Genomic DNA, 22424 nt, shown 5'->3' with positions numbered 1-22424 from the left:
AAGTTTTGTTTCATTATATAAAGCACTGGTTAAGTCACATAAGTATTGCATAAAGGTTTTGGAGACCACATTTCATGAATGATGTAGAAAAGGTGTGGCACGCATGCACACACACACACGAATAAATAACTTATAGTAAAGAATAAAAGAAGACAGTACAAAAAGACAGTAAGGTGGCTGCAATACATTACCAACTACATATTGTCAGAATATAATGAAACTTAAATTAAGAATATGTCAGCAGTAATATACTAGTGGGGTAAAAGGGTGTGAAACCAAGAATAAGTTGTAGAAAGAATACAGAGAGAGAAAGAGAGAGAGAGAGAGAGAGAGAGAGAGAGAACAGGGACTCCCCAACTTAATTAAGGGTTGCATTCTGCGGAACGCTACGTACATAGGATTTTACGTAAGTTGGAAATTTCCCCATGCTTGTGCAGCACTCGCAACTGTGCTCGCTGAATTGATTAAATCAAAAAAGAAATGTTCGATGAACATGTAAATAGAATTATTTATTGTATTTATTCAATTTTTTTTATCTCATGAGCAGGAAAAATTACAAAAGCATGGAATTTAAAAAATTTCAAAATTATAAAATTACAAAAAAAGAGAGGAAACAGGCATACATCAGTAAGTTTTACCTCTTGAGCATCGTTGCCAGAATCAACGTCTTCAGTTGATAAGTATGCCGCTGCGGAGGTTAAGGGCTGTAGACATTTAGAAGGAATCGGCCACTCAACCTTATGAAAGAACATTAATGGATGACTGGATGGTGGCTTTTTTCTTTTCATTGTAGATTTATTTGTAGCAAGCAAGCATATCATTCACCCCTCTGTTAACTTTTAAGAATCGTTCGCTGTCAGGATCCATCTTCTCAAACCTCACCATTGCCAAAGCAATTTCATGAAATGCCACTGCCATCTCTCTGGTGATGAAGCGCCTCAGTTTCTCATTTGGTTCATCTTGAGCTTTGTCAACATTTTCTTCTTTCACTATGCTCTGCAAGTCAATAAATTCTTCATTAGATAATTCATTCTCTTCTTCTTCTATTAACTCCTCCACATCTTTGGCATCGACCTCCAACTGAAGTAGCTCTGCAACCTTTACAATCTTATCTGTAACCTCTTCATATGAGTCATCTTTTTCAAATCCTTCGAAGCCTTTTACGTGCCGTGGACATATTTTCTTCCATGCGCCATTTAAACAACTTTTAGTAATTCTGGCCAGGCCTTATTAATGTTTAAGATGGTGTGGTAAATATCGTAAGATTTCCAAAAGTCTCTTAACGTAAAATTTTTCTCATCGGCTACTGCACACAACGCCTGAGCAAATGTTGTGCATAAATAGTATGCTTTTAAATTTGAAATAACACCCTGATCTATAGGTTTGATGAGTGAAGTCATGTTTGGCAGTAGAAATATGACTCTCACGTTCGAATTTAAATCATCTAGATGCATAGGATGTCCAGAGCATTATCTAATAGAAGCAAAATCTTGAAAGGAACATCGCTGTCTTTACAAACGTTTTCAACCTTTGGAATAAAGCAGCATTTAAACCAATCTTGGAAGCTACTAGGCTTTTCATACCAACTAAGAAATATTGTTCAAGATTTTGGCCTAAATGGATGTCAGATGAACAGAAATATGCATTTAGTCAAAGCTTAAAGCTTATTAAACTTTGACTAAATGCATATTTCTTGTCATGAACTTCGGCATCTTAAACTTTTGCTAACTCTTTTATGTCAGATGAACTAATTAGACATGTGGCAGAGAAGAAAAATGCACGGGATACATAAATTAACAGGTGACACGGAAGCCTATGACAGATATAAGCTGGTCTGTAACCAAGTCACAAAGGAGGTTAGGCAGGCAAAGGCAGATTACGAGAAATCTTTGGCAAAGGATGCAAAGAAAAATAGCAAAGAGGTTTTTACTTATGTAAACTCTAGAAGGAAGGGGATGAATCAGATTGGTACACTTGATAACGATGATGGTTCAACTGTTGATGATCCTGCTCAGGTAGCTAACAAACTAAATGAATATTTTGCATCTACATTCACACATGAGGAGTTATTCAGGGAGGGGAATGCCACAGGTGTATTAAACTCTAGCAGTACACTAGATAATCTAGTAATAACTGAGAGTAAAGTGGAGGATAAATTGTTGAAGATAAACATAAGAAAGGCACATGGGGTGGATGGAATTTATCCAGTTATATTAAAGGAGGCAGCAAAGGAAGTAAGCAAACTCTTAACCATAATTATGAGAGCTTCCTTGGACTCGGGGGAGGTAGCCATGGACTGGAGATGTGCAAATGTGACCCAAATTCACAAAGGAGGATCAAAGGGAGACACGGGTAATTACAGACCTGTTAGTTTAACTTCTGTTCCAGGGAAATTAATGGAGGCACTGGTTAAAGATGCATTGCAGGATCATCTAGACAAGACTTCAGTTATAGCTCGGACACAGCATGGGTTTGTTAATGGGAAGTCTTGTCTGACCAATTTGATTGGATACTATGATGTAGTCGCAAAGGAACTGGATGCAAAGAATAATTTTGATATCATATATTTGGATCTTAGAAAGGCTTATGATACCGTTGCACATGGAAGACTGCTGCACAAATTGGAGCAGTGTGGCATTGGAGGTAAATTGCTGCTATGGATAAAGGGATGGTTGAGTGGTAATCAATGGACACTGCTCATCGTGGACTAATGTTATTAGTGGAGTCCCTCATGGTTCAGTGTTCACTCCATTATTGTTTTCTGTATTTATAAATAATATTGATGATGGTAGTCTGCAGTTTGCAGACGATACAAGTTTGCAGATGATACAAAGGTTGGCAGGGTTGTTAAGGCCACTACTGACGCTATGCTGCTGCAATAGGATCTGGAAAGGTTGAGCAGATGGGCTAAGAGGTGACAAATGAAGTTGAACATTGGCAAATGTAAAGTACTACATATGGGAAACAGCAACCCCAGTGCAACGTATCAACTGTGTGATAGTACACTGACAGTGGTAGAGAGTGAAAAGGACCTGGGGGTAATTGTGCAGGCAGATATGAAGTTTTCTGAGCAGTGCAGACAGTCTGCAAGCGTAGCTCATGGTGTCTTGTCAATGATATACAGGAATTTTTCTAGCAGGAATAAGGAGGTGATTATCCCCTTGTATACAGATCTCCTTGTATACTGTATACAGATCTGGAGGCCTCATTTTAAGAAGAATGTAAAGCTGTTGGAACGAGTACAGAGAAGGGCAACAAGATTAGCGAATGGAACAAAGGGTTGCTCTTACGAAGAAAGGCTTAAGTTTTGCAGATTACAGTGTTTGGAAACTAGGCACCTGCAATGTGATCTGATTGAGGTGTATAAGGCCTTGAATGGTTTGAGCAAGCTCAATGCTGATAGGATTCTTCCTCTTGCCCAGATTAATCACCCGTGGGGACAAATTCAAATTGAGGAAAGGCGGTTGTCAAATAGATGTGCAGAAATTTTCCTTTAGCCAGTGGGTGGTTGATTGCTGGAACAAGCTTCCATCTGTCATTGTGGAAGTTGACAGTTTAAATAAATTTAAGGCAGAACTAGACAAACGTTTGGAGTGAATAGATGGGCGAAATGGGAAAGCTTGCTTTTTTGCATCATATGCTTCTACTAATGCTAACTAGTGATATAGCACTGTGGCCAGTCAATTGTTTGTTTGTTATTTGGTTTTTAGAAGCATTAGCAACTAAGGCCATACTACTGCTCCGGGGATATGCGGTGGTCATTTCCTGACCTTTCCACATCCTCCGTATTTAGTGGTCATGGGCTCGAACCCCGGTCTGATCAAGAAGCGTGTGCTACACACTGCTGCTCCTGCCCACCTGGCTACAGAGGCGCCTGGCCAGTCAATTAAATCAAAAGACCCAATTCGAAGATTTAGTCATGAGACAAAATCTATAGTGCAACATAAAAGTGATTTTTGATGTATTTAGCAACCAACAGTGACTAGTCAACTGAGCACAATTGGCCATTCAGGAAAATGGAAAAGGAATAGTCACAGTCACGAAGAAACAGAAAAAAAAAATAGATAAGAATTGTTTTTGCTCCCAAATATGTTCTGTAAATTTTGAAAAATATAACAAGAATTATACAATGGTCAGTGATTGGGAGGAGGGGGGAACAAATTTTGTTTGTTGTTTTGTTATTTGGTTTTTAGGAGCATTAGCAATTAAGGCCACATTGCTCCGTGAATATGCGGTGGTCATTCCTGACCTTTCCGCATCCTCCGTATTTGGTGGTGACAGGCTCGAATCTAGGGGGGAACAAATGAAAACTGAATTTTAATCATTAGCACAAATATACAATAACCAAAAATATTCCATTCACTAAAATAAATCCTATAATGTAATCAATTTTGCTAGGTCATCTTCATCAATGAATATGGTTTAAAATTCCTCTCATTACAACAGATTTATATAATGTAATGTATGTTTACATACCTATGATCTAATTTAATATAAGGTATAATAAATATCTATAATTAAATTAATACCCAAGACAAATGAATATATTATTTTTCAAATAGAAGATCAAAAAATTAACCAGCATTATAATCAATATATTACCTCATCTTCCTCTACCATTTTCTTCTTTTTCTTTCTGTTTGTTTTACGAGTTTTCACTGCATTATTTTTAGCAGAATTACTAGGAGGTTCTACCCCACTTCCATTAGAAGAACCCTTAGATTTTCTGTTCCTCTTCTTTGAAGAACGACGGGAACCTCTAACTGCTGAACCAGTTGTGCTATGGCTCTCCGACTGAGTTGAAGATAACTGGGGTACGTTACTTTCACAAGATTCTGAAGAGTCATGATGAGCATTTTCAACAACAGAAAGTACAACATGTGTAGCTAATGCAGCCTTATCTCCAGTTTCCAGTAAGCTTGAATCATTCCCAGTAGGGTGAGCCACTACAGCTGATGACTGAACACCATCATTACATACAGCAGTCTCTGGATTTGGTATATCATGACAGCTGGATTCATCAGTAAAGTCTGGAAGTTTTTCTAGTGTACTCTCCGAGTTAGCATTTTGTAAGCTAGAAAGGCTTTTTCTAGTACTCTCACCTGGTAAATCAGCTTCTGTATCCTTTATTGAAATATTATCTTCTACAGTTGATGAACCAGTTGTAGCATTAATCAGATACTCTCTGTTATCTAGGGTTGGTTGTGGTAAATCTGAACTTGCATTACCATTTACCAGATATTCCGTATTATCCAGGTCTGGCTGTAGCAAATCTGAATTGGCATCGCCATTTACCAGATATTCCGTATTATCTGGGACTGGCTGTAGCAAATCTGAACTGGCATTACCATTTACCAGATATTCTGCATTATCTGGGATTGATTTTGATGAATCTGAACTAGTATTACCATTAACCAGATATCCTGCATTATCTGGGATTGCTTGTGGTGAATCTGAGCTGGTATTACCATTTACCAGAAATCCTGTATGCTCTAATATTTGTTTTTGTGAGTCTGAACTGATATTACTGTTTACCACATCTTCTCTATTATCTGGAACTGGTTGCAATGAACCTAAATTGGTATTGCTATTTATCAAATACTCTGAATTATGTGGGATTGGTTGTGATGAATTTGAACTGTTATCGCCATTTACTAGATGTTCTGTATTGGCTGCTAGAGGTAAATCAGCTTCTGTATCCTTTATTGAAATATTATCTTCTACAGTTGATGAACCAGTTGTGTCATTAATAACTTTAGATGCAATTTTTTCTGTCAAGTTCTTTAGGGAAGAGCAAGTGATACTTCCTGCTAAATCTGCTTCCAATGGAAATATAGTTGATTTTAAAGTTACTGGTTTGGTACATTTTTTAAAATCAGAACATAAACCATTTTTATCCTTGCAGGGATTACCAAACTCTACTCCATTTGATTCACATTCAGAAGCAGCTTTAACTTCCAAAGGTTCAGTGCTGAAACAGTAAATTATAAATTTCATTAACAAAAGTAACATATTTATTCATTATGCAGTCATGATTTGTATACTACTGAATACAGTGACACATCAATTATTCAAAACTATAATAAAATTTCATTACAATGAATATAGTTTTAAAGAAAATTTTGCTATGACAAAAATATTTCCAACTCCAGTTTACTCCTCTTATTAATGCTTTGTAAGCCTCATTTCAAATCAAAGAGTTTTAAAAAAAAATTGGCACAGGAAATTATTTTCAGTGTCTACCTATACATAAAATGTATTTATGTATAGGTATACACAAACTGTGAAAATTATAACACTACGTACTGAAAATAGAGCTGTGGAAGGATTCGCTTGGGGGAAAAAAACAAGTTTTTAAAATATGTGGCAAAAGAAACCAGTATCACAACTTCTGCTATGTGTTGGAATTCAATTTCACCACCCTCCTGCAATACACAACCGTACTAGCACCTTTCACTGCTGCCTGTGAAATAACAAAAGAAACCTTGTGTTTTCACAATTTCGAAGTTACTCACCCTAGAAACATACCAGTAAGAAGTTCTTGTTTGACCAAAAAAAAAAAAAAACAATTACTAATCTAATTCAATTTGGTGCAATCTGAAACCAAACATTTTTGGATGCACTAAAACTAAATTTTCACATTTCCAGGGGGGTTGGGGGGAGGGGTGGTTAAAGGAAACATTAAATATTAAAACTGACTTATTTATATGAGAAAGGTGACCATAAATTATACCTACCATACCATATTTCTGAATTTGTGGTGTTTATTAAACTTTGTACAATAGAGTATTTATTATAAACACAACATATATTCAAAATTATAACTCTGAACAAATACTATATTTTTACTTCTGTAGATATTTAAATAAAACAAACTAAAAATTACAACTTGTGTATATTAGAAATGCTAAAAGGCACTTGCACTGAGGTTGGTGGACCTTGGAGGCCACATAGCATAACCAAATCTTTAAATAAGGTTATTGAGAAACATTATTTAAAACTTGTGTAGTGGCATGGGAGGCAGCTGTTTTGCCAAGATGGTAAAACAGCCCATTGGCAGGCTCTTTTGCTGTTCTCATCTATTCCTAATCTTTTTAACTCATTGGACTGAGAAGTGGCAATTGAAGTTTAATACTGACAAATGCAAGGGTGGCAGTAACTGCAGAATAACATTAACTGAGAGGTATACCACACTCAAGGTAGTAGAGAACAAAAAATAGCTGGGGAGGTAATTGTGCAATCAGATGAAGTTCTGTGAGCAGTGCAGATGGGTTGCTAAGACAGGTCATGGGGTTATGTCAATGATATACAGAAATTTTTCCAGGAATAAGGAGGTAATTATTCTGCTGTATAAGGCAATGCTTAGGCCACACCTTGGGTACTGCATACAGGTCTGAAACCCTCAATTGGAAGGGTATGATTCTTTTGGAATGGGTGTGTAGGGAAGAGCAATGAGATCAGAAGGAGAAACAAAAGGATACTCTTACCAAGACTTCAGTTTTGCAAATTACTGTATTGGGAAACTAGGCACCTGCAAAGAGTTCTGATTGAGGTGGTTAAGGCTATGAGTGGACTGAGTAAGCTAAAAGTTGATAGCATCAGACAATACAGACATAAATTTAAATTGAGGAAGGTTGGTTGCAGGTTAGATGTGTGGAAATTTGCTTTCAGCAAGAAGGCAGATTGTTGAAACAAACTTCCTCTGTTGTGAAAGTGGGTAATTTGAATTCAACCCTAGTAAGTAATGAGGGAACACGTTCACTTGACTTAGTTTTTAAGAGATCAAGCTACATTATTTGTGTGTGTGTTTTTTTTTTTTTTGTTTTTTTTTTTGAGAGACGTACATCAATTAGCACAACTGATACTGCAAGATAAAAACAACTAGTTTTCAGTGCTGCCCTGTGTTCGCAAGCATATCATAAAGCTGTAAATTTTATCAGTTATTTCTCAATGTACAGGTAATATGGCTGTTTGCTCTCTAATGAGGTGGTAGTACCATTAAAAAGTTTAGTGGTGATTTTTTTAAAAATAAATGTTAACTTATTCTTTACAAGAGTGCTGTTTAATTTCAAGATTTCAATAAGTAGCTCATCAATAATCAAAAGTTAGCTATTTATGAAAGCACCGAAACGACGATAAAAGGAACAGACCAGCTCTACTATTCTACACAAGCTACATTATTCAGTTGGCTGCTTGTTGCTCACCTGTATGTTTTTGTAAGGGTAAAATGCCCTGAAATAATTTACTTTTGACGTCAGTAGGCTGGATCAAACATCCAGCTTTTTCATGTTGGTGGGCATAGACAGAATATAACTTTAATTTCAGTGCAACAAAAAAAAAAAAAAAGTTGTTCTACACGGTGTTTCTGAATTTATTTGAGAATGACGTCAATACAAAGTATGTTAAAAATGCTTAAATCATCAAAGGCATCACTTTTGAAGAAAACCATTCCACAATCAATACATTACTCCACATTTCTGTTTAAATTTGGTTTCAGTTTGAGTTGAATTTGCAGATTACAGGCTTTAATTACAATAGACACTCAGTTGAATTCCTCTATCTTGAACTCTAACAATCTCCCATTAAAACCTCCATAGGAATTAATTATTTTTTAACATATTGGTTGCCTCAATGTAATAATAAATATGATGATTCCTGTGGAACCGTTAATAATATGAATAATATAAATATTTTAGTTTTACTATGATTTATTTTCATATATGTGAGTATGAGTTACACTTTCAAGTTTGTATATGTTTTTATGCAGTGTCCACTGGCATGTCACATGGCACTGGAGTAATATATTATTTCCTAAACGTGCTGCATAAACCACCGGCAGACACGTTATATTATTACAAATTTCATTTGTCATTATCACTAACTGCTATTTTTTTTCTTTTCAGCATTACGATTTATTTTTTGCAGATAAAAATATTATTGAAATTAGGTGTCATAGAATAACAAGTAACAAATAAATAAATAGTAAAAACTAGTCAAAATGAAAAAGGCCTCATTTACACCTAGAATGAACATTTACCACTAAAACACAAATGTTTTATGGGCCATCATGCAGCAGAGAAAGTGACATATCCTTTGACTCTAGCTCAGATAAGTATAGGGCATCATATTCAAGCTCTACTGACTCAACTACATCAGACAATGACAATCAACTGAATCTTTTCATCCAAAGTGAAGCTTCAGATAGTGAGGGTACAGCACTGTCGCCCAGAACTTGAAAGTTGACAGCTCACATCATAAAAGTTCTCTTTACAGACACTCCATGCCTGCCTTTAGTAAATGCCTTAGTCATAGTTGACCCAGCCAATCGATATATTCAATCTGATGGTCAATTATGACATATATGGTCTTCTTGTTTATCGGACAAATGCTAATGCCCAGTAGGTGCTTATGAACAGACAGTTTTGAAGAAGATCCTGTATACAGAAATATAAAAATATAGATACCGTAGAAATAAAGACATTTTTAGGGATTGCCATATATATGAGAATTATAAAGTATCCAAATATTGCACTTTATTGGAGCACAAACCAATTCTACAAAAATAATTTTGTTCCTAGGGTTATGGGACAAAATAGATTTCAGCTGTTGCTGAGATTCATGCATTTTGCTGACAACCAGATATCAGGAACCATGCAGCTAAGTAAGGTTAGGGACTTGCTATCAAAACTTGAAAGAAATTTTACTGCAAAGAAGATTCCAGGAGAAATAATTGCAGTGGATGAAACAATGATTCTCTGGCATGGTTGTTTCATATTCCGGCAGCATAACCATTGTAAGGCACACAAGTATGGCTTCAAAATATACAAGTTATGTGATCCAAGTGGCTATACATATACTTTCCATGTGTACAGCAGGAAAGCAGAATCTGAAGAATGAGGCCAATGAACTCAAGCAGCTTCACACAGTACTCGAACCTTGCAAAAAAATATTCGAACAAAGGGAGAACTCTTGCCACAGACAATTTTTACATATCCATCTCTCTTGCAACAGCACTACTCATCAAATAGCAAATACACCTTCTGGGAACACTTCACAAAAATTGAAAAGGTAACCCAAAAGATCTGACGACAGCAAAACTAAAAAAAAGGCAAAATCAAAAGGCTTTGAAGAAAATGATGGAATAGCTGTGGCAAAATGGAAAAACAAACAGGAAGTGTTTATGCTTTCAACAAAACGTGATTTGAAGATAGTAGGCACTGAAAAGAATAATTGCAACAATGAAGAAATAAAGAAACTAGAAATAGTTCTCTCCTATAATTCTGCAAAATAAGGTACAGCCACTCCCCGATTTATGTAAGGGTTGTGTTCCGTGGAACACTATACAAGTCGGAATTTCCCTAAATGCTTATGCAGCACTCAACTATGTGCACTGAATTTGACTGAAGCAAAAAAAAAAAAAAGTTTGATGAACACAAATAGAATTATTTATTCATTTTTTTTTATCTCATGCACAAGAAAAATTACAAAAGCATACAAAATTACAAAAATTTCAAAATTATAAAATTACTAAAAGAGAGAGAGAGGAGACAGGCATAACATTAGCAAGTTTTACCTTTCGAGCATCATTGCCAAAATTAACTCTCCAACTGATAAGTACGCCTCTGCGGAAATTGAGGGCTGTGGAGATTTAGAAGGGATTTTTTACCAACACATCACAAAAGTTTCTCTGCAGCTGCAGAAATGGCACTGGCGACTTCACCACACACTTTAATGTTTTGGAAACCAGTGCGATGCTTGAACCTATTAAACTACCCATTGCTTGCCCCGAACTTGGCTTGGGGTTCGCCATACTTATCCTTAATATCTTCATAAATACTTCTTGCTATTGCTACAATGGTCATTGGACTTAGGGGCACTTGATTCTGAATCTCATTTTCCAACCATATTATTAATAGCTTTTCCATCTTCGACATAGCACCTAAACGCTGTTTTGTGATCAATGTTGATCTTAAATGCATTGATCCTTTAATATGTTATTTTATATGTGCACTGTCCCTTAAAATAGTATTCACTGTTGAAGCAGAGAGACCTAATTCCATGAAATAGATGACAAACTTTGTCCTGCTTCGTACTTCTTAATCATCTTCATTTCTAAATCAATTTTGTTTTGTTTCCTAGCACTGCCAGCACTTGAACTTTCCATTGGTCGCTTTCCCTTCACCAATGTAATAAGTAAATAGGAATGAAGAGAAGATTCCGAAATCTTATTTATGTTTTTTTAAATGATTGAAGATTTCATTGAAGGGGAACTCATTTCACCATAATACCGTAATGTAAAAACCCACAGAATTCCAATTATCGGTATTATTGCAAATGCAATAAGATCGAGTTTACTATCCATTTATAATAGGTTGCACCAACAGAAAAGCTAATAAACCAGAAAGTGCAAATTGTTTTTTTTTTTTTTTTTGTTTTATGGTAGTGACCTCCAGAAATGTATTTTAGAAAAATATCACAAAGGTTTTCAAAACTGATTCTTATAGTAGTAGTAGGCCTGACGTAGCCAAGTGGTCAGGAGCAAGAGTGCATAGCACGTGTTCCTTGAGTGGACCAGGGTTCAAGCCCGTAACTACTAAATACGATATATATTTGTATTGACGATTTATTGTAAACTCTACTGACTTGGTTGTCGTGCCAGAGTATAAACAGAAAGAAGAAAATTTATTTAGTAGTAGTGGCATGTGAAGCAAGAAAGCAAGTGTATGAGCTTATGCAGCATCATACACTTGCTATGATGTGTATCATCATAGCAAGAAAAAAAAAAAAAAAAAAAAAATCACACCATTCCCTCTAAATGCCTGTCCAGTTCCTCCTTAAATTCATTTAACCTATCAACTTCCACGACAGATGGAAGTTTGTTCCAGCAATTAACCACCCGCTGGCTAAAGGCAAATTTTCTGCACATCTATTCTACATCTGTCTTTTCTTAATTTGAATTTATGTCCCCTTAGGTTCATAATCTGAACAAGTTGAAGGATCCCATCAGAATTCAGCGTGCTCAACCCATTCAAGGCCTTATACACCTCAATCAGATCACCGCACAGGTGCCTAGTCTCCAGTCACTGCAATTTGCAGAACTTAAGCCTCTCTTGGTAAGAGGATCCTTTCACTCCCCTCACCAATCTTGTTGCCCTTCTCTGTACACGCTCAAGCAAATCTACATCCTTCTTAAAATGAGGCCTCCAGACCTGTACGCAGTACTCAAGGCGTAGTCTGACCACTGCCTTATACAGAGGGACAATCACCTTTTCTCTGCTAGCAAAATTCCTATATATCATTGACAAAACCCCATGACCTGCCCTGGCAGCCTGTCTGCATTGCTCAGAAAACTTTATATCTGACTGCACAATTACTCCAAGGTCTTTTTCATTTTCTACCACCTTAAGTGTAGTACCACACAGTTGGTACGTTTCTCTGGGGTTACTTCTACCCATATGCAGTACTTTGCATTTGTAAAGGTTAAACTTCAGTTGCCACTTCTTAGCCCATCTGCCCAAATTTTCTAGATCCTGTTGCAGTAGCACACTGCAATTACTGTCATTAACAATCCTGCCAACCTTTGTATCATCTGCAAACTTCGACATTAAGCCTGATATACCTTCATCAATATCATTCATAAATATGCAAAACAACAGTGGACCCAACACCGAACCCTGTGGGACTTCACTAATAACATTAGTCCATGAAGAGCAACAACCATTGATTACCATCCTCTATCTCCTCCCACTCAACCATCCTTTTATCCATTGTAGCAACTTACCCTTAATACCATTCTGCTCCAATTTGTACAAAAGTCTTCCATGCGCAACAGTGTCAAAAGCTTTCCTGAAATTCAAATATATGATATCAAAATTATTTTTTGCATCCAGTTTCTTTGTAACCACATCATAATATCCTATCAAATTTGTCAGGGATTTTTTACCAACACATCACAAACCCATGCTGTGTCTGAATTATTGCTGCAGTCTTGTCCAGATGATCCTGCAATGCATCTTTAACCAGTGACTCCATTATTTTACCTGGAATAGAAGTTAAACTAAATGGTCTGTAATAACTCATGTCACCCTTCGATCCCCCTTTGTGAATTGGGGATACATTTGCACATCTCCAGTCCGTGGGGACCTCCTATGAGTCCAAGGATGCTCTCATAATTATGGCTAAGGGTTTGCTTAGTTGCTTTGCCGCCTCCTTTAATATAACTGTATAGATCCCATCCACCCCAGGTGCCTTTCTTATGTTTAACTTCAACAATTTCTCCTCCAATTTGCTCTCAGTTATTACAAAATCATTAAGCACCCTGCTACAATTTGATAACCTTCTGCCGTTTTCAAACTTTAATAACTCCTCATGTGTGAATGTAGATGCAAAATACTCATTCAGTTTGTTTGCTATCTGAGCAGGATCATCCACAGTCGAACCATCGATATCAAGAGGACCAATCAGATTCATCCCCTTCCTTTTAGAGTTTGTTTATATAAGTAAAAAAAATCCTTGTTGTTTTTCTTAGCATCCTTTGCCAAAGATTTCTAGTAATCTGCCTTCGCCTGCCTAACCTCCTTTGTGACCTGATTACAGATTAGCTTATATCCGCCATAGGCTTCTCAGTCGCTTGATAATTTATATGCATCCTATGCATTTTTTTCTCTGTCACCAGTCTCATTAGTTCATTAGATAACCATTTAGGCCTAAACCTTGAACAATATTTCTTAATAGGTATGAAACTTTTAGTAGTTTCCACGATTAATTCCTTGAATGCTTCCCACTTAGAATTTACTGTTGGTAACATCAGTTGATCTCACTGTACAGAATTTAAAAACTGGCTGAGACCACTGTACTCACCTTTATGGAAGCAAAAGCCCTTTCCTTTACCCCTGATGGTTTTTTTTTTTTTTTTTTATGTGAACCCCAAACACGAGAGGTATTAGAACCTATAGTACTTAGTACCGTGCTTGGGTTGGAGGTTGAGAAGACGAAAGAAGATATTTGTTGACATTGGACTTGAACTTCTGTAGATTGTAATTTTCAGGAAATACGTATGAAGGAAGGTTGTTCCAGAAAACGGCAGTTGAATGAATAAATGAGGAAGATGAAAAGTTGGTTCTGTGGGTTTGAAGTTGGACAGTAAATGGATGTTGGCTGGTGGCGGCACGTGTTCGGACTGTTTTGAAAGAGAGAGCGGGAATTATAGAAGCCAATTCAGAAGAACAGTGCCCATGGAAATATCTGTAGAAGAGGCATGCAGCAGAAACAGTACGTCTATGAGAAAGCGAGTGGAGAGACTCCGTTAGAGATGAATCATTAATTAACCTAACTGCCCTCTTCTGAATGGAATCAAGAAGCCTGAGAGAGGTTTTGGGGGCACCACCCCAAATGTGGGAACAATATTCCATGGCAGGGCAGATTTGCGATTTATACAGAGTGAGCAGCTGTTTGGAAGAAAAGTAACGCTGAGAGCGAAAGAGAAAACCAAGTTTTTTAGATGCAGAGGAAGCAATATTTGTAATGTGCTTGTGCCAAGAGAGATTAGAAGTCAGGGTAATCCCCAAAAGAGATATATCCTTTTGCCTAGAAATTGGAGTGTCACTAAAGATAAGCATAGGAGCAGAAGAATCCTTTTTGCGAGATATAAGACAAGACTGAGTTTTAGAAGGGTTGAAATCAACTAAGTTGTCTTTGCCCCACTGGAGAATTACCTGAAGATCGGCATTTAAGGAATTGGTAGCAGATTTTCGAGAAGTTGAAGCTGATTGAGCAGGGCAAGGTTTCTCAAAATGGAAAGTTGAATGCAATGTGCTATCATCGGCAAAACTATGGATAGGATTTCCAGTCAATGGAAGAAGGTCATTGATATACAAGAGGAAAAGAGTGGGGGAAAGAACTGAACCTTGGGGGACACCGGCATTAGTGGAGAAGTTAGAAGACAGAGAGCCATCTACCATCACCCTCAGTGAGCGATCAGAGAGAAAACTGGATAACCAATTACTAAAAACAGTTGGCAAACCATAAGATGGAAGCTTGTTTAGAAGACCTTTATGCCAAACACGATCGAAAGCCTTTGAGATGTCAAGAGCAACTGCTTGGGTTTCACCGAACCTTTCCATTGAAGTAGTCCATAAATGGGTAACATAAGCCAGAATATCACCAGTGGATCGACACCGACGGAATCCATACTGGCGATCGTTGATCAGACGGAAGGTTTCTAGGTAGTTTAAGAGTTGGCGGTTAATTGATTTCTCCATTACTTTAGAAAGAGTAGAAGTAATTGCAATGGGACGATAATTGGATGGGAGGGATTTGTCACCCTTTTTAGGAACTGGCTGGATATGAGCAAATTTCCAAGCAGAAGGAAAAACACCTTTGGAATAAGAAAGTGAAAAAAGGCGGCAAAGAATAGGAGTAAGTTCAGGAGCACAGATTTTGAGAACAAGTGGAGAAATACCATCAGGACCTGGAGCTTTCTTAGCATCAAGATTCATCAAAATCCTTCTGATATCCTTTTGACGGAAGACCACAGGAGGCATTGAATGGACCGTGTTGGGAATGGTGGGAGGTGTTTTACCAAGTTCATTAATACATGAGCTGGAAGAAAAATGGGATGCTAGCAGGTCAGCTTTATCCTTGGCTGAAGTGACAACAGAACCATCTGGTTTGGACAGAGGTGGAAGCAGAGATGGGCAAAAGTTGCGGCCAATAGCTTTGGCAAGAGACCAGAATGCTCGGCTACCATTAGGGCAAGAAGCAAGTTTTCTACTCTTAGCCTGTTCAAACTCTAGTTTGGACTGATTAATAACTGCTTTACAATTGTTGCGAGCTTTGGTGTAGGCAGAAAATGAAACTGAAGAATTAGAAACAAGCCAATTACGATATGCAACATTCGTCTCTTGAACAGCCTTAGCACATTTATTGGAAAACCAAGGTTTAGATAAAGGACGAGATTTTAAAGTGGAGTGTGGGATAAAGGATTCCATTCCTGCAAGAATAATTTCACTGACACGATCTGAGCAAACGTTGACATCAGGAGTTTTGAAACAGTAATCTGACCAAGGAAAAGAAGAAAAGAAGTCTCGCAGGTCATCCCATTTTGCATTCTTGTAATGCCAAACAACACGAGGTTGGGAATAGCCATGAGATAAAGGTTCCATTGGAGAAGAGACAATCACCAAGTTGTGATCTGAAGTGCCTAAAGGACCTCTCACTTCGACCGTGTACTTAGAAGGGTTGTTTGTGAGAAAAAGATCAAGCGTATTGGCTGTATGATTCGGATTGTCCGGTATTCTTGTAGGTAAATGAACAATCTGTGCTAGGTCATTAGTAATTGCAAAAGCCTCAGCATCTCGACCTGCTGGGTCGGTGTGACTAGAAAACGGAAGCCAGCTGGAGTTGTGAACATTAAAATCACCAAGGAAAATTACCTCACTGTTAGGAAAGTTGGACTGGAGAAAGTCAAGTTGCAACGAGAGGAAGTCAAAGAGCTCCAAGTGATTAGTGGAGTTGGGAGAACGGTAGAGACAACAGATGAATTTGACACAATGAGGTAGAGAGATTTTAAGCCAGAGAAGATCAAAGAGAGGAGATTCCAAATTGCCAAGTCTCTGACAGGGAATATCAGAACGGACATATGCACAAGTACCACCTTTGAGGCGAAAGGAATCATACAGCGAATAATTTGGGCATCTGAGATGAACAGTAGTTGAATCAACCGATAACTGAGATTCTGTCAGAAAAAGTACATGGGGTTTGGCAGACTGCAAGTGGAAATGGACATCGTTGAGATTAGAATTGAGACCACGTATATTTGTGAAATGAATTAGGAAATCCTTGGGAGGTTTAGATCTTTTCGCAGATAAGCTTGTTCTATTAGTTTGACAATTCATGGTGTATTCAATAGTAAGAAAAAGTGGGTGGGACATGCTGTATGAAGTAATGAAATTTTTGGATATGGCGTACATGTGGGAAGAATATACCCAGATCCTTGACATAACGTGGCCTCGACAATGCTCCCCGCATACACACTACTCGGACTCCCTCCAGTCACTATCTGGCAGAGTAGAGGTAGCAAGATTATACACTAGCTGATCCGGAAGCCTCCTAGAGAGTTACCAATAGGTTCGGTCCGGTGTACTAACTAGCGGCCGGCCTGCGAAAACCGTTTTAGAGCTGTACCCTCGAAATGTAAGGAATATTGGATCTCGCCACAACGTTCATCATAACCTCAAGAGTCATCAATCATACTGCATGATGGAAGAGATAGGGAAGGGTTGACCGGAACTTAGCTCTAGAGACTAAACATGGGTTCCACCACTTCAAGCCTCCAATAAGCAAAGTGGTGGTATTTCACCGGTTGATGAGAGTCATCTACCACCTAGTACTGCCTGGTAACATAGAGGGGCGGCATTCCTCCATGTGGTGTGGGCGCCACACCTCGACCCCTGCTTACGTTGGTTCACACCTGGGTGGTCACCCACCATGTGCTTGTGCATGGAGGTTATACCCAGGATTACTAACAGTCCCACCATCGTGAAGGTGCAAGCAGAGGATTTGGTTGTCACAGACCGTTCGGACTTCGCCGAAATTGGGTCCACTTGACTTGAGTGTCACCCGAATATCAGTTCCATCAGCGTTTTAGACTCCCAGGTAGCAAGTACAGCTTGTCTGGCATATCTGAGAGAATGTCTGTGACAACCTCAAAGGAACCACTAGGTGGCAGTGATATATACCTTCAGTACACTGAAGGTATATATCACTGCCACCTAGTGGTTCCTTTATCTGCACATTCTTAAAACACGAATGATCACTGCTGATAACCAGATCAAGAGTATTACCCTCTCTGGTTGCCTCTTGAACATGCTGCTGCAGAAAACAATCATTCAATAAATCCACAAAAGTCTTACTAGTGTGTGAGTGACCAACCCACAAGTTCCAGTCAATATCTGGGAAGTTAAAATCCCCCATTATAAGACATTCTGATTTACTAGCCCACTCTATTTCTCTGTACAATTGTTCATTGTACTCATTCGAGTCATTAGTCCTATAACACACTCCTATTCTTATTTTTCCTTTTGCAGTGCTTATGTCATACCAAATGACAATACCTCCATTTATTCCTAAGGGATGCAAAATATGTTTCCACAATTTTTTTACGTTTGCACTGGCCGGCAAAAACTTACATAAATTCAAATTTCCGTAAGTTGAGTATTGCATAAGCTGGGGAGTGCCTGTATAGACATTTCAGACCAAATGTCTAGCTACTTCCTAAGAACTATAAATAGTAAAAAAATGAATGAAGGTGAAATTTTAACTGTTATAAAGAATTTCATAACTAGAGGCCATAAATTCAAATTATAGATGTTGAGGTTTAGATTAGATTGTACAAAGTTTTCTTGTAGCCAGCGAGCAGCTGATTGCTGGAACAAGTTTCTCTTGTAGGTAGTTGAGGCTGACAGTTTGAATAAATTCAAAGGTCAACTGGATAGTTACCTATGTGAAGAAGGGAGCATATAATCTGTATTTTCATATCTACTTAGGTTTTTTTTTTTTTTGCCCCAGTGCAGCAAAAGCCTGTGGCTTCTTTGCACTACATGGCGAATACTATTACTATATGCAGCAGGACTTATTTGAAGAATAATGGTTCTCTCAACATGACAGATGGACTAAGAAAATAACAGTATAGTATCAAAGAGGAGCTAAAAGAAAACCAGGAAGACAACAACAGAGATGGATAGATGAAATTCAAGAGTTTATGGGAAGTAAATGGATGGCCATTGCACAAAGCAGAAGGAACTGGAAAGTTGCTGGAGAGGCCTTCATCCTGCAATGGATTGAGGATGGCTGATGATGATGAATGGTTCTCTTAAAGTAATTTTCACTGATGTTCATCAGAATGAAATTTTTGTAGAAAAAATGATTCATGCACCCCCAAGAATTTCATTGTAATGTGACTTTACTGTAATTGGGAATTGACCAGTTTGGATATGTGCATAAATACTTGTGGCCACAAACTGACTTAGAATGTAGAAATTAAAACAATGACAAATGTAAATAAAAGCAGTAAACATAATGACATATATAAAATCACTTAAAATAAACTAATTAAAAGCACTAAAAATACACCAAAATAAATCTGATAAAAATACAATATGAATTTCTTAGTTGAGAAGCTGAATAGTAGCATTCAGCTTCTCAACTAAGAAAACACTGGCTAAGGTTGAGGATATACACAAGTTATCAGGGAGGGGCAATATTATCTATTAACCAGTGGGGGGGGCAACTGTCTATGCACTGGTCAAAAAAGGTGGAGAAAAAAGCAGCAGCAGAAATGGGGGAGGGTTGTTCTCTGACTAAAGAGTGAAGGAAAGGATGAGGGAATAACAGCTGTTAGAGGTTAATGGTTAGAGAGGAGTCGGAAATGGGGGGGGGGGTCTGCCCATCTTATGCAACACCAACAAACAGAGAATAGGGGCATATACAATTAAATTTTCAACTTGGTGTTGCAGATGTGAGCAGATTCCAACTAAGTTCCATTCATAACATATCACATATACAGTGATGCATGGCCACTGCTGATTAAGTGAAATCAGCTCAATAGCATTATAATGATCTTTTAGGAAGCCCTATAGGCAATATATATAGCCTCAACCTTATCCAGTGTTTTCTTAGGTTAGAAAGGCTCCATATAAAAGCTGAAAGACACTATTCATATTTTACTTTTATCAAATTTATTTCTGGTATAGTTTCAGCACTGTTAACTAGTTTAATTCATTTATGCATATCATTATTTTTATTTATTTTATCTACATATGTCATTATTTTAATTTATACATCCCATAGTAATAATTTCCATTACAAGTCAATTGGTGGCTACAGGAATTTATACACTTATCCTACTCTAAATGTCAGAGGATTCTATATTTAACTTAAAAATTAAATAATATAAAAATTTTAAAATAAATATATCAGTAACTATACCAACCTTATTATTTGTGGCATGTTATCTGTATCCTGAATACTAATAACTATTTACTAATGATCAGTGTTCTCCCCAGGACCTATAGAATGGGCACACTGTCCGGTGAATTTAACTGACTGCCCGGCTAAAATTTAAGCAATTCTTGAGGTACCGTATGGTACTGCTCACCGATCTTAATCAGTATTAATTCGAACATACTGTGTGATCAAGGTCAAGGCAACAGGAGCATATAATGTTAAATTACGCAATTAATGCTCTAGATTGCTTAAGTCACATTTTTAAATAACAAAAAATTTTATAATATTGCAAAGTATTATACTTCCCCACTCAGCTGGAAAAATTTTCTGGGAAGAACACTGATGATAATAGTAAAAATACAGGGTGGGCCATATATCGCTTTACCAAGAAGTACATTACCAAAATCAATTTTAACTAACTAATAACATCATGTAAATGTAATAATAGAGTAATACTAACACAAAACTAACTGCAAGGATTAAAAATTCTAGAGATTATTTCTTAATAAACTGACATATGGCCTACCCTGTAATCACTTATGCACACTATAATGCTGTCTGAAATGCAGTTAAATTTTTGCTAATACAAAATAACTTTTCAAATTATAAACTTTTAAGTCATCCTCTCACCAAATCATGGAATTAATACAAAAATTACCAAAATATTTTTAATGAAGACATAATATTGATAATAAATATATATAATGAATGAATAAATAAATAAATAAATAAAATCACACATCTTAAAACCTCATAATCATATATGTATTTAATTTATTTGTCCAAAAGTATCACTGCTTTCATTTGGCACAGATTTTGCCACACCCTCTAATTGCAATTTTTTATAATTTTACAATTAATTAATTTATAAAAACAAATATAAGTAATTATAAATAAATAGATAAACACTAATAATTAACAGCCTCTAATAAACAATTATACCTACGTTTGTACGTATTCAATATAAAATTATTTAATTGAAAAACTAAATAATAGTCCAGGAATCATACCTATTCACAACATTGCGGTTTTCGTCATTCAATTGCTGATTTTTTGTCCTTTTAATTAAATTCGGTCGAACTTTTCGGCTCCTGAATAGCATCATTGCTGATGTTATATAAGAGAAAAGAAGGGGGGAAACCTTTTTTTTTTTTAAATTCACGATTAACAAAATTTTAAATTTTCGGATAATGCTACCCAACGACTACACCCCAATCCAAGTATAATACGAACTCTAATATCTCAAAGTAATGTGTAACTCGACTTCAGAATTGCGTTATGCAGTCCTCTCTATCTGTGCTGCCACGTGCTTGCTTTCACCATGTGCGCACAGCTTTGCAATCATACGTTTCCCTGAGAATTTATCAGATAATAAAAACGTAAGATTGGGCAGAATAACTTTCCTTTGACGGTTTAAAACCGGTATTATAAATGTCAGAAAAAAATCTTAGCACGTTCTGCACATTACTGGACTGGACATAACTTTCAGCTGTTGCATTGACCGAAGCTACATCGTGAAGATTGCATCATCGTGTCAGCACCCTTTCGTCTTCGATCGATGCGTCTGAGCACCAGGATACTAAGCTGTTCGGTAGCAAGTATCCTTTGTGAAAAGAAAAAGTTTTCCATCACTCAGAGTAATTCTGCACGTTTCTTAAGTCCACATACGTTACAAATGTTGTTTATATATTATCCATTATAATTTCTCATTGTAAACTGTACTCATAATTTATACATGAAAGGCGATAGCATAAAATTAATGGATTTTTAACTAGCATAGTAGATGGTTATTACACCAAGCCTACAGTTAAAAGCATACATTTATCTAAATTATGCATCTGCACCAAAAAGCAATTTAAAACCATTCGATCTGTAATTATAGTATCGTAATGAGTATTCACGAATACTGGCCATTGAACCTAAGGCAGTGGCCTGTGATTACCCAGCGGTTTACAATTGACTATTTGACAAATTACTTCGGGGAAGTAATACAATATACATTTTAATACATTTTCGTCTTTTCGGGGTGGAGAGAAAGCATTGGGCGTTATAAAATATGTCTCGCTACTAACGACATCGTCTTTTACTTAAGGGTAGTAGCAAGATATCTTTCAAAATATCTTAATCTTTTTTGCTAGGACGTTTAAATTTTTAGATCAAACGCATGGGCGAATCTTGAGATGCACAGTACAGGATATTCTCCAATTCCCCCTCTCGTTGCTCATTCTCACAAGCATGTAGAGTATTTCCCCTCCCGTGAAGAATAAAATGATGCCTTAAATGTTAAAAGATTTATAAATATCCCTTGGGGTGAAGGAAACAGGATTCGATAATGCTCAAAATAATGACATGGCTTTAAACTTGTACTGGGGAAGAAAAAAAATAAATAAATAAAACATCACATGTTTCCCTTGATCAGC

The 22424-nt window shown here is 37.0% G+C and overlaps 1 protein-coding gene across 1 annotated transcript in view; it reads right to left on the bottom strand.

Annotated features, from left to right (window-relative positions):
* Positions 1–22424, bottom strand: part of LOC150082213 (uncharacterized) — a 79027-nt gene that overhangs the window by 44728 nt on the left and 11875 nt on the right. The window contains exon 2 of the mRNA XM_090380452.1: positions 4603–5971. Coding sequence (XP_090236578.1) covers positions 4603–5971 — 1369 coding nt within the window. The remainder of the gene's footprint in view (positions 1–4602; positions 5972–22424) is intronic.

Source organism: Mastigoproctus giganteus, chromosome 8 (genome assembly GCF_048544385.1).
Source record: "Mastigoproctus giganteus isolate SK-2022 chromosome 8, ASM4854438v1, whole genome shotgun sequence".
NCBI classification, from domain to species: domain Eukaryota; kingdom Metazoa; phylum Arthropoda; class Arachnida; order Uropygi; family Thelyphonidae; genus Mastigoproctus; species Mastigoproctus giganteus.
This window is presented reverse-complemented; position numbering and strand designations above follow the sequence as displayed.